The 18,539-nt window shown below is 46.9% G+C and overlaps 1 protein-coding gene across 3 annotated transcripts in view; it reads left to right on the top strand.

The window, feature by feature from the left end:
* Nucleotides 1-8,771: 8,771 nt before the first annotated feature.
* Nucleotides 8,772-18,539, top strand: part of FYB2 (FYN binding protein 2) — a 93,952-nt gene continuing 84,184 nt past the window's right edge. For all 3 annotated transcript variants that reach the window (XR_011470238.1, XM_070405214.1, XM_070405213.1), the window contains exon 1: nucleotides 8,772-8,820. Coding sequence is in view for 2 of the 3 variants with exons in the window: in XM_070405214.1 (XP_070261315.1) it covers nucleotides 8,812-8,820 (9 nt within the window). In the remaining variant the exon portion in view is untranslated. The remainder of the gene's footprint in view (nucleotides 8,821-18,539) is intronic.

Raw genomic sequence — 18,539 nt, 5'->3', positions numbered from 1 at the left:
TCCTCCAAAGAAAAGATTTGTCTTTTTAAATAACATATCGTGGGATCTGAAGACAATTGTCAATGGAGAATTCCAAAAAGATATTTTAAATAAATGGTAAAGGGTGAGCACTCAGGAGGCACCTGAGTTTTACATTGTGTAGTGGAAGAAGAGAGGATCCCAGGGATTTATGCTCTTTCTACAACCAAAGTGATCTGATTACCACTCTTGTGCAGTCACCCCGCAGCTGGATCCCCCAGACTGCACGGTAAATCGGAACACAGCGCTCCCTCCAGGCCTTGAGCCACCCCTGCGTGCTGCTGTGGCCTATTTGGGGCTGCTTTCCTGCCCACGGGCCCTGCACTCCTGCCGGGCTAAAGCTCACTCTGCTCCCTGGGGATGCCAGGACCCCTCCGGAAGCCGTGGTTCAGCTCATGCCCTCGCCTGTCCTGAAGTGCCCTTCTCCCTGCCTTCATGTCATACTTCCACACCTCACACATGACCCAGCCACCTGTCATCTCCTCCAAGGAGTTTTCCTAACCCTTCTCCTCCACAAGAGGAAGGACTCTGTTGCTCTTTCTTTTATCTTAGAGCTTAAGAAAAAAGTCTATTATAGCACTTCCTTGTTCTCTTGAAATATTTTTATTTATTATTCATGCTTGGCCTGGGAGAGACTGCCACAGACCCATTCTTCACCCTGGCCTGCACTTCTGTGTGGTGGGGAGTTGGACCCCTGCAGGCTGCATGACCCAGGCTCCTGGGTCAGCCCGCTCTGCCTGGGTTTAGCCAATGGGAGGCACAGAGAGGGGATTGAAGGGTGGGAAGAGGGGAGAAGCCAGGGTATTTCCTCCTTTCTCTAGAGCAGTGGTTCTCAGCCTTCTAGCCCTTTAAATACAGTTCCTCATGTTGTGACCCAACCATAAAATTATTTTCGTTGCTACTTCATAACTGTAATGTTGCTACTGTTATGAATCGTAATGTAAATATCTGATATGCAGGATGGTCTTAGGCGACCCCTGTGAAAGGGTTGTTCGACCGCCAAAGGGGTCGCGACCCACAGGTTGAGAATCGCTGCTCTAGAGCCTCAGGAGTATTCTCTCTCTCTCTCTCTCTCTCTCTCTCTCTCTCTCTCTCGTTCTAGTTTCCTCTGAGTAATCCCAGCTCTCAGGTCCTGATAAGATCCCCTCCTCTTTCTCCCTCCAGTCTAGTGGCTCCCAGCTGTTGCTAATCTCTGGGTTTCTTGACAGTCCCCACTTTGGTCGCTTAGCTCTGCCATCCGAGGTATTACCAGTTTTTTGTATTAAATCCCCTCTGTTTTCAAATGCTTAGAGTTCTGCTTCTCTCATTGGACCCTGACTGATAGATCAGCTCACCTTCCCATCCAGCAGTTGAAAATGGTTGGATAAATAAACCACCATAGTTACTGCTCATACATAGATTTTTGTATTATTATTATTTCCACTTTCTAAGACACTTTCATGGCACTTCCTACCAATATCTTTTTCCTTCTATGGCCAAAAGTTGTATTTTTTTGAGCCCTATCCACTTTTTTCAGCTGGATTCCCAACCCCAAACCCCTTGTTCAAGCTGACCTACACTTGGGTCTAGCATGGCATCCACGTCCCTGACAGATGGTGAGGACATTGTGTATGGAGTGAGATCATCAAGCTTAGAACAGTTACAGAATCCAAAAATCGAGGGTGTTGGCCAGGACCCATAGCACAATTGTGAAGGATTCATTATCTTTCCACTCTTCAGGTTTGATATGTGACTTAAGCCAGAGCCAGGCCAATTTACAGCTATTCCCGGAGCCCAGTGCAATTTGCAGATAAAAGGAAGATTCACATTCCTGGCCAAAGTGGAAGATCTGAGTATTAGCCTGGCTGCTGAAATGTTCCCCTGTGCATGAGACCCGCACATGGTGGATGGTCTCCTCAATGCTGCCTAGAGAGCATTATTTTATTTCCATGGTCTGGAGGCCAAATGAACCCATTTGGAAGGGACTTGGAATGGTGAGGTTAAAGCTGCTGCTACAGTGAAGAGGATAGTGCAGCCCACCTTTCTGCCACTTCCTGCCCCTCACATCTCCCCTTACCCCTCAGGGGCTTGGCTATAACTCAGGCTGTTTAGAAGCTTAGCACTAAAGTGAGAAAAGGAAAACAGTACAGCATAATGAAACCTCACCTGAAAGGTAGCACATTTATTGGGGAAGGATTTATTGAAGGCCTAGCACTGAGTTAAATATAGAAGATAAGGATGAGTCAGAACCAATCCTGCCCTCAAAGTCCCCACTGTCTACTTGTTGGGGACAAACACTGGGACAGAGGGACAATGGCAGGTTGATGGGCTGAACCAGTTGGAATATAAAATGAGTTTATGCACAAAAAGTTCTTCATACCTTGTCCGGTGCAAGGTAAGCCAAGGACACCGGTGTTGTCATGATGGGCACCCTGGTAGCAGTAGGGAGGCTCCTCCAATATCTTTGTGGGCCCTAGACATTGCAGGGAGAAGGCAGGGCTGGAAAGGAAGACATGGTGAATGCCACATGGTGACTCCAGCTGCCAGATAGCCTGCTGCATGGACACCTGGGAAGCCCTTTTGGAAGATCCTCAGAAATCCCAGGGGCAGTGATGAGTTTATAGACGACTCAGAGATGTTATCACATGGACGGAAACAGGACCAGTAGTGTAGTCCAGTTGGGTTATGAGATGAATGATGAGGGAACTGAGGGGACAAAGATTGAGTAAATCACCCTGCCTGTGGTCATTAGGAAAGGCTTGATGCCAGCATCACCTGCACTAGCTCTGGAAGGTTAAGGGGGAATGGACAGGTGGGTGGCAGGTGTGCCAGGGACAAAATTCCAGGTAGAGGAAATGGGATAAGCAAATATCCAGAGGAAAGAAATAGCACTGAGCCCAGGAATGATGAAGCATGGTACAGCAGCTGGCTGAGTGATAGGACCTGAGGCTGTAGAAGATCCACAGGAACAAGTCATTACTTTTTCCCACATTCCATTGGCCAGAACCTACTCATACCCAAATCTAATTGCAAGGGAGACTGGGAAATAGTCTTCTCATATACCCAAGAAAAGAAAAAGGAACTAGTATTTGGTGAATATAAGCATTTTTCTGTGCATCTTATCTCCCTTAATAAAATAACCTCCATACCCCCCAACATGTGAGGAGAGGAAGCTGTGTCTCAGACATCTGAGTGTTCTATGCCCTTTCCTCCAGACTCCTCAGCCCTGGGAAGTCTCTCATTGACCAATGCTGTAGCCAGTGACTGCAGAGGACACTATTTTCACTACACCAGAGCTGAAGTTAAATATCTAACTAGGCCACATTTTACCAAAGATTGGAGGAACGATATATGTGGAGTAAACAGAGAGTTGCTAATTTGCTTTTTTTTTTTTTAAAATGGAGTTTATATATGTTTAGCTTGAGTTTTCTATAGGACCACCTAACTGCCATACTTCTGTCCTACAGTGATATGTCAGAGGTAATCTGATCCCTACCACCCAGAAATGATGACACATGGTTCTTAAGTCTGGAAAACATAAGCATGGCATTTAAGAGGGAACAGTTGGAGACAGAAGGAGGTGTGTACATGGGTGGAGGGGAGAGCTATCCCTCCCTAACTCCTCACAAGGAAAGCAATTCTAACTCTTTGATAAAGCTCCCAAATACATAAGAAATCAGCTACCCAAATTTTGATTCACAATCACATACCAATTGACCTATAGATTCTGTGAAGAGACCTATCACTCCTATATCCTTGTACTTTAAACTCCAAGTATTGCAGTCATGTGTTATTACTATGCCTTGACATCCAGACCCAAAAAGACAAGACCCAAAGAGAGAGTGGCAGGAGTGGGGAGGTGTCCCAGCTTGAATTTTTCATCCAAGGACCCACTGTTCTGGATGATGGGAAATGGGAGTGGCTGGTATTGGGAATGATTCCCTACTTCCAGGAAAATCCACCTCCTTCCCACAGAGGAGTGGTCTTCCTTTAATCTCAACAAGGAAAGCAGATCAGAAAACTTCTTAATACTTCACCTGAGTGCTTCATCCATAATGTAACTGGCATCAGTAGAGGAAGACAGTTTCCTTTCAAAAACCTAAAGGGTTGCTACATCCAAGCACAGCACCTGGCACAAAGTAGGTCCTCAGATTGTTGATAACAGGCCACTAACAGGAAGCAACTTGCCTTGGTCATGCTTGCTTAGCGTCCTTCCAGAAAGCTCTTACTACACATTATTAAGATGATTACTCAGATAAGCACGAAATTGAGATGTGAGCTTCCTTCAAGGCAAAAGATAAGCAAGCTGGATATAGTTTTTACAAACTGGGTGAAAAGGAAGCAGACCCTTTCTTGAACCCACATAATTTTACCCTTAAGTAATTTATCTTTAAATGATTGTGTACCTCGAAGTAATCATCCCATATTTCTGCACTGTTTATTTATCCCTTCCTACCTTCCCATCAGTCCTGCCGTCTACATGGCTAGTATCTTCACTCTTAGCTATCCCAGTTCACTTGGCTTTGTATTGTCCACTCCCTCAAGTCCTTCTGGGAACAGCATGGAGTGGAGGAAGGAAGAATAGATTGGGGTAGGGCAGAGTCCAAGCGGAGAATAAGCTATACTCTGCTTGGCCAGGGGATTTGCCTTGACCTTCCTGAGCCTCATGTCCTTCACTTGTCAAGTAGGGATAACATCTCTTATCTCACCACATTGTCATGAGGAATCCAAGGAAATATATGTAACCTGTGTAGCTCATTACACAATAGGCTCTCAATAAATCTAACTTCCTGTACTCTTTCCTTCTCTCCCTTTTGAAAGTAGTCAGGATATAAATTATACATAAATAAATTACATGTTACACTGAAAATCCTCAGAAATGATTAATGTAACCAATAATAATTTTAATATTAATAATAGGTTACTCCAGCAGCACCATCCTAATTCTGACAATCAATCTACCTGCTCCAGCTTTGTCATCAGATAATATATAACGCTTAAAGTTTATGCTGGAAAGAGGGGAATGCATGTGATTTCCCATTTTCAGATATTTTTAAAATCCTCTTTTACATCACCATACTCTGCTACAAACCATTACTTATGGTGCAGAGTGTAAGCAATATGTTTGCCGAGAAATGAAAGTCTGAGACGTGAATGGAAACACTGAAAAGCTACAAGCAGTATCTGAGTCTGAAAGTAAGGTTTGGAAGCACCGAGAATATGCTGGAAATGCTGATTTCTACTGCTCAGTATGCCAAGGAATGGAAGGGGCCTTCCTGGAGAGTGTGCCACATCATCCCCGAAGACCAGGAGAAACACACTGAGGTTAGGGGCTTGAAAGACAGAAATGACTAGAATATTTTGAGCCTAACTTCAGCCCAGGTATCTGCTAAGCTTTCTCCCTGACTTCTTTCAAAATTGAGTTTGGAAAAACACATCCTTGCAAGAACCCTTCATGCTCTCGGATTCTGTGAGTTGATTATTCCACATTCCTCTACGATTTAAATGGAAGCAACCAGAGGGGTTGTGAGGATTGGTTCTGGAGCCAGACTGGGGTATGGCATGTCCGCTCTTCCACCTGCTGTGTTACCCAGAATCCATGACTTACCTCATGTGTACCTCAGTTTCCTCTCCTGGAAATGAGGATCAAAATAAGGACTAACTAAGGTGATGTTTGCAAGGTCTGGGGCTCTGTTCCTGGAAGGCATAGACACTCAGTTGGGCATTTCTGGGTCCATGATTAAGTGCAGATCACAGAAAGGCATCCTGGCCTGAACTAGCGGCCAGCCACCAAAGCACCTTGTGGATTCATAGGATCCCATACTTCTTTCACCAGTCGAATTACTTATTCCTAAGTATAATGAGCTCTCCCTACACTGAGGTCAACCCCCAAATTTCACATCCTAAACCCTCCCCACCATGTCTGTACTTTGCATCTGCCTCATCTTCCCTGCCCTCTCCCCATGGAAGCATGCATGAGTTCTTCTTATATCAAACTAGATGCAAGGACCTGCTACTATGGGGCTGGGGCTTACAGCAAATGGGGATCATTATGGGGAAGTAAAACACTACTACTTCATTGTACATCCAAGTGGAGCATGTGGGTTTTGACTCCGACACAGCCACTGTTAATGGAAGGGGAGAGGCAAAGGGAGAGAGGAACTGAATGTTTGGTGCCTGTTTAATGCTAAAAACTGTAGAAATTTTCACACACCTTAATCCCTAAGCCAACACAGCAAACCTTCTTACCTAGTTTTACAGATGAGGAACATACACTCAGAGGTGGTTGTTGCATTCCCAAGGCAAACAGCTAGTGAGGAAACTGAGGTTAGCACTTAGAGGATCATCCTATCTAATAAAAGAGTAATATGCAAATTAATTGTCACTCCGCAACAAAGATGGTGGTGCCCATAGCAGCTTGGCAGGACGCTGGCGGCATCACCCCAGCAATGTGAGCCCAGCAGGCAAGCAGGGCCCACAGGCAGCACCCAGCACCCAGCAGGGCCTGCTTTCCCATCCCTATGGTGTGGAGCAGGCAGGCCCCGCAGAGAGCAGAGAACCACGGGGAATGGGCCCAAGCCATCAGTAGCACATCCCCTGAGGGCTCCCAAATTGGAGAGGGTGCAGGTCGGGCTGAGGGACCCCCCCCCCACCCTCCCCCCCCCCCCCCGTGCACGAATTTTGTGCACCAGGCCTCTAGTAAGGTCTTAACAGGGAATCCTATAGAGTTCCAAGAGTCACAGTTCTTAAGTCTACTTTGCAAACCCCTCACCCCCTAAGAGCTAACCAATAAGTAGTGTCTGCTCCATCCTATGACCTACCATTGTAAGTTTTCCGGAACTAAACTGAAAAGCACAGAGCTCCCAGTCCCCCCTGGTCCAGCTCCCTCTGCATTTTTAGGTTGGTCAGAAGCCACCAGAGGGAGCCCTTGCATTAAGAGCAAAGGGGATTTGACAGCCAATTATCAGCTGGGGTTGGGAGGAGGGCTCTGTGTTCTCTCCAGAGCTTCTGCAGAGGATTCCTCATTGTATTGCTTGCTAATGTATACAAGACATTCTTGCCTTTGACTGGAGTGAGGACAGGTGTGTGGAAAGTGACAGGGCGCCTTTGGCCTGCCCCTCGTTTAGCTTGGAGGAGTGGACTCCACTCTGATTATGAGTAGGGCCCACAAGGCGGCGTGGATCCAATTGTGAGTCATGAAGTCAGTGTGGTGGGGTGTGCTGGCCATGGATTTTTTAAATGAAAGGGCACATCATGGCTCAGAAAAGGAGAGAAACTGTCAATGTGACCACACCTGAAGTTAGAGTGATTACATTTTGAGAAATTTTTGTTTTAGTATGTGTATATGTGTGTCTGTCCTGAGTCATGATGTAAAGGCTCTATCTTGCTGTGAGTCATTAATTATTCAAATACACTGACCTAAAAAGCTAATTTAAAATCCAGATTCCCCTGCCAAAACCGGTTTGGCTCAGTGGATAGAGCGTCGGCCTGCGGACTGAAAGGTCCCAGGTTCGATTCCAGTCAAGGGCATGTACCTGGGTTGCGGGCACATCCCTGGTGGGACGTGTGCAGGAGGCAGCTGATCGATGTTTCTCTCTCATCGATGTTTCTAACTCTCTATCTCTCTCCCTTCCTCTCTGTAAAAAATCAATAAAATATATTTTAAAAAATAAATAAATAAATAAATAAAATAAAATCCAGATTCCCAGACCCTAGACCAGAACTGATTCGTGTTGAAGCCTGTATTCTCAATAGATTCGCTGGCAGATGTGGTGATGAGCAGGTATGGGGACCACCTGTTAGAGGAAACAGGCACACAGGTGGGCTCTCCTCACCTGCCACCACCTCCTCGCCTTTGCATGGGGCAGGAGAAGCTTTGTCAGCAGCTTGGCCCTAACAAAGTATGAAAAGTCCCACGGGTGGGGGCAGCCCATGGCAGGCAGTAGACACAGCAATGGTTCCACGCTGTGCCAGCTCCCAACCCCCAGGACCGGGGTGAGCTCTGGGAGACCTGGGAGCTGAGGGTTGGGTTTCCAGCACCAGCTCTGTCAGAACAAACAAAAGCAAAAACAAAATCACTTTAGAGTCAGCCAGACATGGGTTCAAATCCTGATGCTTCTATCTTTTACCTGTGTGACCAGGGGCGGGTTATGAGGTCTCTCTGAGCCTCGGTTCCCTCATCTTTTAAAGGGGGATCATAGCCCTTTCAGGGCTATGGTCAGATGGAAGTATGACAATGTTCCCCAAGGCTTAGATAGCGCCTGGCCAAAAACAGATGCTCCATTATAGCTGCTCCCCCTCTGGCCTCCAGGAAATCGCCCTGGGGTTTAGGCACGCTCTGTCCCCTTTGTAGCCGTCCAATGGGAGGGGATAGGCCAAGGCTGTCACTGATGGTGATTACATTGTCCACCTGAGTGTTATGTACTAACAAGAGCCCTGCGCCCCATTCCGCACTGACTCCCCCGCCTGGGCACAGTGAACTCCCCTGGAGAGTGCCTGCTCGGGAGCAGTGGGCAGAGAGCCTCTTGTCCACAAGGGCAGGACAGGGGGTCTCCCTCTCCCCGCTGCAGGCGCCTGGTCTTGGGAAGCTGGGCCATGGATTGCCCTGCCAGCGAAGGGATTGCTCCGGCCCCAGCCCCGGGAGAGGGAGGAGCCGCCGCCCAGGTGGGGCAGGTGCGCAGCCTGGGCTCAGGTGTGTCCCAGGACAATGATTGCTCCCTGGCCGGCGCAGGCGCCGCAAAGGGTTCCCTGGGCCCCAGGATCCAGCTCTGGGAAGCTGGGTTTGTGTCCCAGACTCTGCCTCGGAGGAAAGCCATGGACGGGGTAAGGCGTGGAGCTCGGTTGCCGCCTTCTCTGTGTCGGTCTCACCGGGTCTAGTCCCTCTCAACTGAGAGCCGCGGGGAAAGGCGGCCCCCGCCCCCTCCCTCCTCCGGGAGTGGAGCTGACACCTCCTGCGTTAGTGCAGCGCCGCTCCTGCCGGTCTTGCTCCCCGGGAAGTGGGACTGAAGCAGGTTGTACTGTGTCCTGTGCACCTCGGATGGTGGAGGGTAAGGGGACAAGAGTTCCTGGGGACGGTGGCGTGAGGGACCCCAGCGGGCATCCCGCCTGCTAGGTTTCCAACTGGTTCCCCAGCCTGGTCTGGGAGCCTGCTGGCTTCTCTCGGTTTGTGTTCGCCCTTGTGGCCTGTGTCTCCTCCTGGTGGTGCGTGGACGCCCTGGGCAGAGGGTAGAGGGCAGAAGGCAGGAGGCAGGAGGCAGGACTGCCATGCTTATGGCTTTTCAGTGCACTTTGCTCCTCATTCGCTGTGTGGCCTCAGGCAAGGGAGTGGATCCTCCTGAGCCCTAGGGTTCCTGCTGCTGAAGTAGGATTGTGGGCAGTTTTCGTTCAAGGTCTTTTCGTATAACTTATCCCTGGTTTATATCCATTAGCCTTCGGTGAAATGTGCTGTTTACAACTAAGTTGTTTGGTTTACAGTTAAGTGAGGACTTAGTGTACGACTAGTGTGTTACTAGTTTGTGAGATTATCCGAGGGGCTTTCTATGGGAAAGTGCCCAGCACAAAGCCGGGGAGAAGTCCCTTCTTCCGTGCAGCGCGCTGCTTGCATAGTTGGAGAATTCTTTCGCCTGACTGGCCACATCTTGCTTTTTCCTTCTTCAGTTTTCCACCTCTTCTATTTCTCTCTTCAATAAATCAGTTTCTTTCTGGGATGGGGGTGGGTGGGTGGGAGGTGTGTTTTGCTTCCATATCCTCTTTATCATGCATTTGGATTGAAGCTGTTTTCTGCTGTGAATCCTGCATCTTCCCTCAGAGGCTTGGCTTCAAATGAAGACAGGACCCTTTCAATGCTGCCCCTGTGTCCCGGGGCGTGGGACTCTCTCTCTCTCTGGCCGATCACTCCAGTGCAATCAGCAGAGCTTTGGAAAAGAGTGAGCAAGGGCAAGCTGCTTTCATCTTCCCTCCTCCAAATCCCCTTCTCCCCTAATCCCCCCCCCCCGCCCCCCCCCCCCACACACACACACCTTGCAGTTTAGCAACCTTCGTAAAGCTCCTCCTTCGTGAAAAAAATGTGAAGCTGAATAAATAGGTTTGGTGTGGTTGTAGGAAAAAGAATCGGACATATAGTTTGCCCTTTCTGATGTTCCAGGATGTGCACTGGCATCCACTATTTCAGTTCATCTGCATGGCAACACAGCGAGGTCAATGCCGTTTGCATTTGCCCTGTTTTGTTTGTTTGTTTGTTGTTTTGAGCGAGAGAGGAAACTGGCGGTCAGAAGGTTATCACTCGCTCAATATCACGCAGCTGGCCAGTAGCAGGGCTGGAGCGTGACCTTAGATCTGTCAATAACAAATACCGAGTGTCAGTTATAAGCCAGGCATCGCTAGCAAGGATTACAATAGCAAAACAGAATGTTAGGCAATTTAGAGGAATATGTACAAAAGGGCATGTTAGCTAATAACATTTTTATGGGCTAAGCTAATGTGGTTCTGCAACTTTTTCTGCTCAGAGAAAGGGAGAAATGATCGAAACAGAAATATGGGTTATTTCTCATTTTTAAAGGAGGATTTAGTTTTATTTATTTTTTTTAAGTCAGCAGGGAAGGGCTTAAGGATAGAGAGGCAGTGGGAGAGGCTGCTGTTTTAAGAAAGGCATAGCTGTGAGGTGACTTTAAAGCAGACACTTGAAGGAGTGAAAGAGTTGATTATGTGGATATCTTAGGGAAGGACTTTCTACAGAGAGATTTAAGCACATGTAAAGGCTCAGAGCAGAAGCTTGCCTGGTGTGTTCAAGGAGCAATAAAATGGCCAGAAAGACCGCAACGGAGAGAGTGGTGGGAGACAGTATCAGCCGGGTAGGGCCCTGGAGACCATTGCAGGAACTTCACATTCCTCCCTGAGTGAGATGGAGAGCACCTGAGTGTTGTGAGTAGCACATGACGATCCCATTTATATTTTAACACCTTTCGTACTGCTCACGAGTTTTCTCGTGTTTTGAGCACCATCTGTTAAGGACCGCTCAGGAGTTTTCTCGTTTTTCACGCTCATGGAAAAAGGAGCGAATCTAGATACTTATATAAATTTTGTTCGGTCCTTCTTCATAGAGGAAAATGTTTTACGCAGTACCATACGTTAAAAAAGTACTAGGAACTTTAATTGTTTAATTGTTTTTGTAAATAAAAATGTTATAATTATTGAAAAACAACACCTAAAGTGCATTATGATGATTTAAATAACGTGCAGTTTGCCCGAAAACGTGCGGTCCCTGGCGTATGTCTTAGAGATTTCTATGCGGTACGAAAGGTGTTTAAAAGGATCATCTGGCTATTGTTGTGAAAACAAATGATGAGAGAAAGCAAGGCTAGAAGCTGTCTGACCAGGTAGGAGGCTGTTGTCAAAATCTAAGCAGGTGGGCATGGTGGCTCAGAACAGAGTCTTGGCAGTGAAGATGGCTAGAAATGGTCATATTCTGGTCAGAAAAGGTAGAGTCAACAGTATTTACTGATGCCTGGGACAAAAATAATGTGAAAGAAAGGGATTTGCAGGTGCGAAGCCTGGGCACCTGGAAGAATTGACATTTAATGAGATGATTTAAGATAGAACAGGTTTGCTCAGCCGGCATGGCTCAATGGTTGAGCATTGACCTATGAATAAGGAGGTCATGGTTTGATTCCCGGTCAGGGCATATGGGTTGTGGGTTCGATCCCCAGATCCCCATTGACTAGGCAGCTAGTCAATGATTCTCATCATTGATGTTTCTCTCTCTCCCCGCTCCTTTCCTCTTTTTTTTTAATCCTCAAATGCTTTCTTTTATTAGATAATCCCTTCCTCTTTGAAATCAATAAAAATATATTTAAAAAAGAAAAAGATGGAACAGATTTGCAGAAAGATCAGGAGTCAGCTGTATTCACAGTAAATTGGAAGGTGAGGGTCCAAGTAGGCAGTTGGATATTTGGGTTTATAGTTCAAGGAGAGGCCCAGGCAGGAGGTATGATTAAGATACTAGATTATCATCATCTAGCATGATGTTGGGTGCACCCCAGTGTTTAGTATATGGGAGAGTAGAGTGCCCTGGGATTAAGATCAGACTGTCAGGGGCGAGGCTTCCTGTGAGTTCCAAGGCATTTCTGAGAAGGGAAAAAGGGAAGATCATCAGTCACAATTCCAAAAGACTGGCCACCTCCCTTTCATTTGTGCACAGAGACTGGGCTGCACTGGACTGTGTTGTTTAGTCCTTGATGGTGAAACATTAAGTGGCCTGTACACCTGCAGGGCTGACTCCAGCACTGACCCATTTTTAGCTTCCCATGAAGTCAAGCTCTACTCCTCCAAACTGTGTACCCACCATCTCCACAGGAGTGCTGGTTCTAACAGGTGAAATTGGTCATGTCACTCCCCTGCTGTACCCACTTCAGTTGTTCCCCATTGCCTGTCGGGTAGAGCCCAGCCCTTTCACCTGGCTGACAAGGCCAAGGTGCTCTGGTACTTGCCCTATGTGTTCCCACTCCAGCCCCCTGGCCTCACATCGCTTGTGTTCCAGTCTGTTATTGCTGCATGCACACTCTCTTTCTCCAGAATGCTTCGTTTCACTTCATTTAAGACTCAGTTAAGATATCACCTCCCTGGGAAGCCTTCCCTAGCCCCTTGGTCACAATGGGTCTTCCTTCACCTTGCATGACTCCAGCCCTTTAAAAGGACCAAGGTCTGGACTGTGAGATCCGGGAGAGAAAGGACAGGCAGGACAGACTGATGCTTAAATGCATGGACTGAGGCAGCTGGACTGGTTTCATTTTCTGGGTCTGCCATTTACTAGCTGTTCAGCTTTGAGAAAGTTACTTCATCTCTTTATGCCCCAGTTACCTCATTTGTAAAGATAGATCATAATATTCACCTCTTAGCCATCAACTGAATTTTTATACAAAGAGCTTAGAATAGCTCAATGAGCTTGAAAGGTAGACTACATACTAAAATCACAATAAGTTATAGTAATAATAAATGGACTGTTATGGGTTGAACTGAGTCCCCTCCCACCAAATCCATATGTTGAAGTCCTAACCCAGCGGTTCTCAACCTTTAGGTCACGACCCCTTTGGCGGTCGAACGACCCTTTCACAGGGGTCGCCTAAGACCATCCTGTATATCAGATATTTACGATTCATAACAGTAGCAACATTACAGTTATGAAGTAGCAACGAAAATAATTTTATGGTTGGGGAGGTCACAACATGAGGAACTGTATTTAAAGGGCCAGAAGGTTGAGAACCACTGCCCTAACCCCTGTTACTCAGAAGATGGCCTTCTTTGCAGATTGCGTCTTTACAGAGGTACTCGAGTTAAAGTGAGGTCATTAGGGCAGACCTAACCCAATATAACAGTGTCCTTATGCAAAGGAGGACATAGAGATACACATAGAGGGGAGGCAATGTGAAGATGCAGGGAGAGCCCCTGTGAACATGAAGACAGTCATCCACACCCAGGGAGAGAGGCCTGGAGCGGAGGCTCCCTCAGCCCTTTGGAGGAACCAACCTTGATCTTGGACCTCCAGCCTCTAGAATTGTGAGACTAAAAATATCTGTTGTTTAAGCCACAGCATCAGGGGTACCTTGTACAGAAGGCCTGGCAAGCTCAGGCTTGGAACTTATCAGCAAATTAAGAGAATTAGTGCAAATGCTCAGGGCAGTGCCCTTCCCCCATCAACCTGGGAGGTACCTCATTTGTACCATGTTGTCATTTTGACCTCGCCACAACGACAGGTGTGTTTAGCTCTTTAGAGAAGAAATCGGAGAGGTGTTTGTTACCAGGTAGCGTGGAAAACACACAAGGGATGGAAATAATCTTAGGACCGGGGTCAGTATTTATTCCTCCCTGATCACGGACTCTCGGATTGGGTTTTTCTCATTTGTAAAAATCTAAATTAGCAAATTCTTGAGATGATTTTTAAAGATTAGTTCAAACCTTTGGTTAGGACATGCTAAAAACAGAGGAGTTACAGATAATATGCTTCATAAATAAAAAGCAATTTTGGATCACAATACTGGAAAAATTTAAAGTTTTACTTCTTACTCTGCAATATTATTATTACTGATTTTATCTTCTGCATTCTGTAGATGAGGCACAATCAGGATCCAAACACAGACATCTCTGACTCGGGAGTCCCCATTCTTAACTCTTATTTGGGTTCCTCTTTATGATCATAACTAGGTGCCCAGTGCATGAATTCATGCACCTTGAAAGGAACTGTGAACCACCAGGCTGCAGTGGGCACAGGGGCGGGTCTCAGCCCATCCTCTGTTCCCCTGCCCAGCCCCTCCTGCTGCAGCCCTGGTGCCCTATCAGCCAGCAGCCCTGCTCCCACGTGCTGATGGTACCGCCCCACTCATACCCACTGATGGCGCAGAGCAGTTGGGGCTGACGCCAGCAGTGAGTGCAAGCAGGGCCAGCACCATCAGCAGGATCGGCTGATTGCCCCTCAAGAGGGAGGGGAGGTGGAGAAGCCCTGAGGGGTGATCGGGACCAGCGCCAGGCACCAGCAGAAGGTGCAAGCGGCAACACCAGCTGCGGCTGTGAGCAGGACCAGCACCAGCAGCAGGTGCAAGCGCCGGGTGGGACCATGACGCACGGGAGCAAAGAATTTTCAGTAACCACCAGAGGCTTGCCCCAATGACAGCGACTGGCACCCTGTCTTGGTCTGGCACCCCCGCTCACCTGCTTCACCATCCCACTGCAGATGACACCCACCATGTTCCACGCTCTGCCACCTGCTGCCAATGCCAGCCATGTTCCATGCATGACCCCTGGTGGTCAGCGCATGTCATAGTGACCAGTTGTTCAGTTGTTCTGCCATTTGGCCTATTTGCATATTAGCCTTTTATTATATAGGATGAGAAGAACATTAGACAAATGTTCTTACAAATGTTCTAAATCAGAAGACCAGAATCTGAATCTACATCTGTCATTCACTTATGTGACCTCGAACAAGTCAGTCATCCTCTCTAAGATTTAGTTTTCTTATTTAAGTGTGCCTAATGAAACCTATTTGATATTTCATCTATGAATGCAAATCAGGCCTGATTCTAAGTGCTTTATAGAGGGTTGGGTGAAAATAGGTTTACAGTCGTGAGTACACAAAATACAAAGTTTATTCTTGTATTATCATTCATTTATTAATTATTGCATTATGTATTGTTATTATTAACCTACTTGTGCCCACCCCTGTATGTGTTAACTCACAACAGCAGCTGTAGGGTAGGCACTGCCATTAGGCAGGTGGGTACTTCCCTTGAGAAACCCAGAGAGGTTGAATAACTTGCTGAAGGTCACACAGCCAGCAGGTGGTGGCCCTGAGATTCAAACCCAGAAGCTGAAGATTTAGAGGACACATTCCACAAGAGGGCCTCTCTCCCAGAAACTGTAGAAGAGCAGACTCAGCCTGTGGAAAGCACAGAGCTAGCTGTAAATGGACAGGCACTCACCACACCAGCGCCATGAAACCCAAGGACACAACTTTCCTCTCAGTCTCTGCTTGGAAAGACAAAAGCAGTTTTAACCACATACAACCCCAGGGTAAATGGTAGAATAAAAACATTCTGTCCCTCAAGTTTCTCTCTCAGAAAAGACATCCCTTCATAGTAGGCAATGCATTCACAGTGAAAAACAGCAATAAATCTCCCAGCAGAAACACAGCCTGGCAATGCCTTCCATCTACAAAGTTGTTTATGCATATAGCTGCAAGTGTTTGAGTGCTTTCCAATGAATGCTTTAACTTATCAACAGGTGGAGGTGTTCATCCCTACCTCCTGGGTGTAAACCCTCTGTCTTCAGCATTGCTAAAGAGATACTGACTTTTAGCTTCATGAGACTGAGTCAGTAGAGAGTATTCAACCTGCAGACTCACTGTTGGGAATGTGTGCTGTGTTCTGCTCCAGCCCAGGAGTGCAGGGGAGCTGGGAGCTACAAGGGGTGGGAGGGGATTCCAAGGCATTGCCTTTCCTCGTCACCAGCACTAGATGAGAGAGGGCCATGCATACCCAGAGGGGGCTGTGTAGTACTGGTTAGAAGCATGGGCAAGAGTACCAGAGGTTCAAGTTCAAACTCCACCCCTTGGGACATAAATTTCCTGAACCTTAGCTCTCCTATCTGAAAAGTTGGACTCATAATATCTTGGTTTATATCTTAGTAAAATGGTTCCCACATTGGCATGAGTTGTGTTCCCCTGGGTCAGTTCTCCCACCTAGAAGGGTAGGGAAAGTATTGTTTAGAACTGACCTTGGCCCTGGCGATGAGTCCATGTGACTTTGGGCATGTCTTCAGAATCTTCACCTGCAAAATGATACAGAGAATAACGGTCTTCAAATACCACCCTGACTTCTGATATTCAAAGATTTTATAGTTAAACCTGTTATCAAAGGAGAATTTCTGGTTCATGGGGGAGGAGGTTAAGATTAATAGTGGTTATTTTATTTACTAGAGGCCTTGTGCACGAATTCATGCACAAGTGGGGTCCCTTGGCTTGGCCTGTGGGATCGGGCTGCATTGAGCATCTGCCCCCTGGTGGTCAGTGTGTGTCATAGTGACCAGTCATTCCCAGTCGTTCTGCTGTTAGGGTCAATTTGCATATTACCCTTTTATTATATAAGATAGAGGCCTGGTGTATGGGTGGGGGCCAGCTGGTTTGCCCTGAAGGGTGTCCCGGATCAGGGTGGGGGTCCCGTTGGGGTGCCTGGCCAGCCTGGATGAGGGGCTGAGGGACACTTTCAGGCGGGCCACACCCCCTTCAAGGTGGGGGGTCCTGCTGGAGTGCCTGGCCAGTCTGGGTGAGGGGCTGATGGCTGTTTGCAGGCTGGCCAAGCCCCCCAGCGGGGACCCTCACCTCATGAGGGTGTGGCTAGCCTGGGTGAGTGGCTGATGGCTGTTTGCAGGCTGGCCACACCCCCTTCATGGTGGGGGTCCCCACTGGGGTGCCTGGCCAGCCTGGGTGAGGGGCTGATGGCTGTTTTCAGGCTGGCCACAGCCCCTTCAGGGTGGGGTTCCTCACTGGGGTGCCTGGCCAGCCTGAGTGAGGGGCTGATAGCTGTTTTCAGGCTGGCCATGCCCATGGGCTGGAAGCAGGCATCTGGGATTTATTTATCTTCTATAATTGAAACTTTGTAGCCTTGAGCAGAACATCAGCCATCAGGGCAGGCGGGAAGCCCCATGACTTTCAAGGCATGTGTTGAGATGGTGGCATCACTAGATAGTGGGTTCCTGAGGAATATGAAAAGCAGAACCTTCCCTCATGTCAGACATATAGTGCATTACCACATGAGAGAGAGATAGAGTGTGTGAGAGAAAGAGAGATCTTCAGGTTAAGCCACTGAGATTTAGGAGTTGCTTGATTACAACAAATCCTAACCTGTCCTGACCACTATACCCTAAGTTTTCTTTTTGGAGCATGCATCTTAGTTTTCTATTGCTGCTATAACAAATTATCACAAATGTGGTGGCTTAGTGCACCACAAATTCATCCTCTGGTAGCTCTCAACGTCAAAAGTCTAAAATGGGTCTACAGAGCTAGTTCCTCCTGAGGCTCTAGCAAAGAGCCCGTTTCCTTGCCTTTTTTTTTTTCCAGCTTAGAAGCCACCTACAGTCCTTGGTCCATGGCCCCTTCCTTCAGCTTCAACAGCAGTAGCATCTTCTTTCTCTCTGACCTCTGCTTCCATCCTTACATCTTCCAAACTCTGATTTTCTTCCCTCCCTCTTAGAAAGACCCTTAATCCAGGATAATTTTCCCATCTCAAGACCTTTAACTCAATCACATTTTCAAATCTCCTTATACCATGTCAGGTAACATATTCACAGTTTCTGAGGATTAGGGTATGGGCATCTTTGGGAGGGGTTGTTATTCTGCCTATCATAGTCCTAGCCTATCCTATTATTCACCACAAATTTGTTGGGTTGTTTTTTGTTTGTTTGTTTGTTTGTTTGTTTTTCAAAGCATGTATCACAAATTGTAAAAAAATAATAAATAAAAATTGTGTACTAGTAAATATTGATTTAATTTCTCCCACTCTAAGAAGAGGAAGTGCCTATTTCTTATTCACTGTTCTCTCTCCTGGTGGCTTAAATGATTAAATAACTACAAAGATGATAATAGCTAATATTTGAGGGGCTGGGCACTTAGTTCTTCCTGTGAATAATATAATTTAATCTGTACAACAGCCTGGAAAAGATAAGTAACATGACTTCTCCTGTTTTCAAGTGGAGAAAATGAACCTGGGTGGGTCTCAGTAACTAGCCCCTAAAACCACTCAACTACTAAGTGATAGATCTGGACGTTGCTCCAAATCTGTCTGACCCCAGAGGTTTTTTTCATTTAACAGGCAAGGTACCAAGGGCCCATGAACTAAAACACAATTTAGGTCACCCTAAAATCGCTGACTTTAATAAGAAAGATACATAAAAAATAATACAATTGTGGTATAATGTAACAATTATAATGTAATCTGAATAATGATATTATGTTCTGAGAGAGCGGAGATGGAAAATGGTTAAACTTGACCTGAGAGTCA

This window comes from Myotis yumanensis, unplaced genomic scaffold (assembly GCF_028538775.1).
Source record: "Myotis yumanensis isolate MYYU_CA2020_CCGP unplaced genomic scaffold, mMyoYum1.0.hap1 SCAF_2, whole genome shotgun sequence".
NCBI classification, from domain to species: domain Eukaryota; kingdom Metazoa; phylum Chordata; class Mammalia; order Chiroptera; family Vespertilionidae; genus Myotis; species Myotis yumanensis.
The sequence above is the reverse complement of the archived record's forward strand: the minus strand, read 5'-3'. Positions and strand labels throughout refer to the sequence as shown.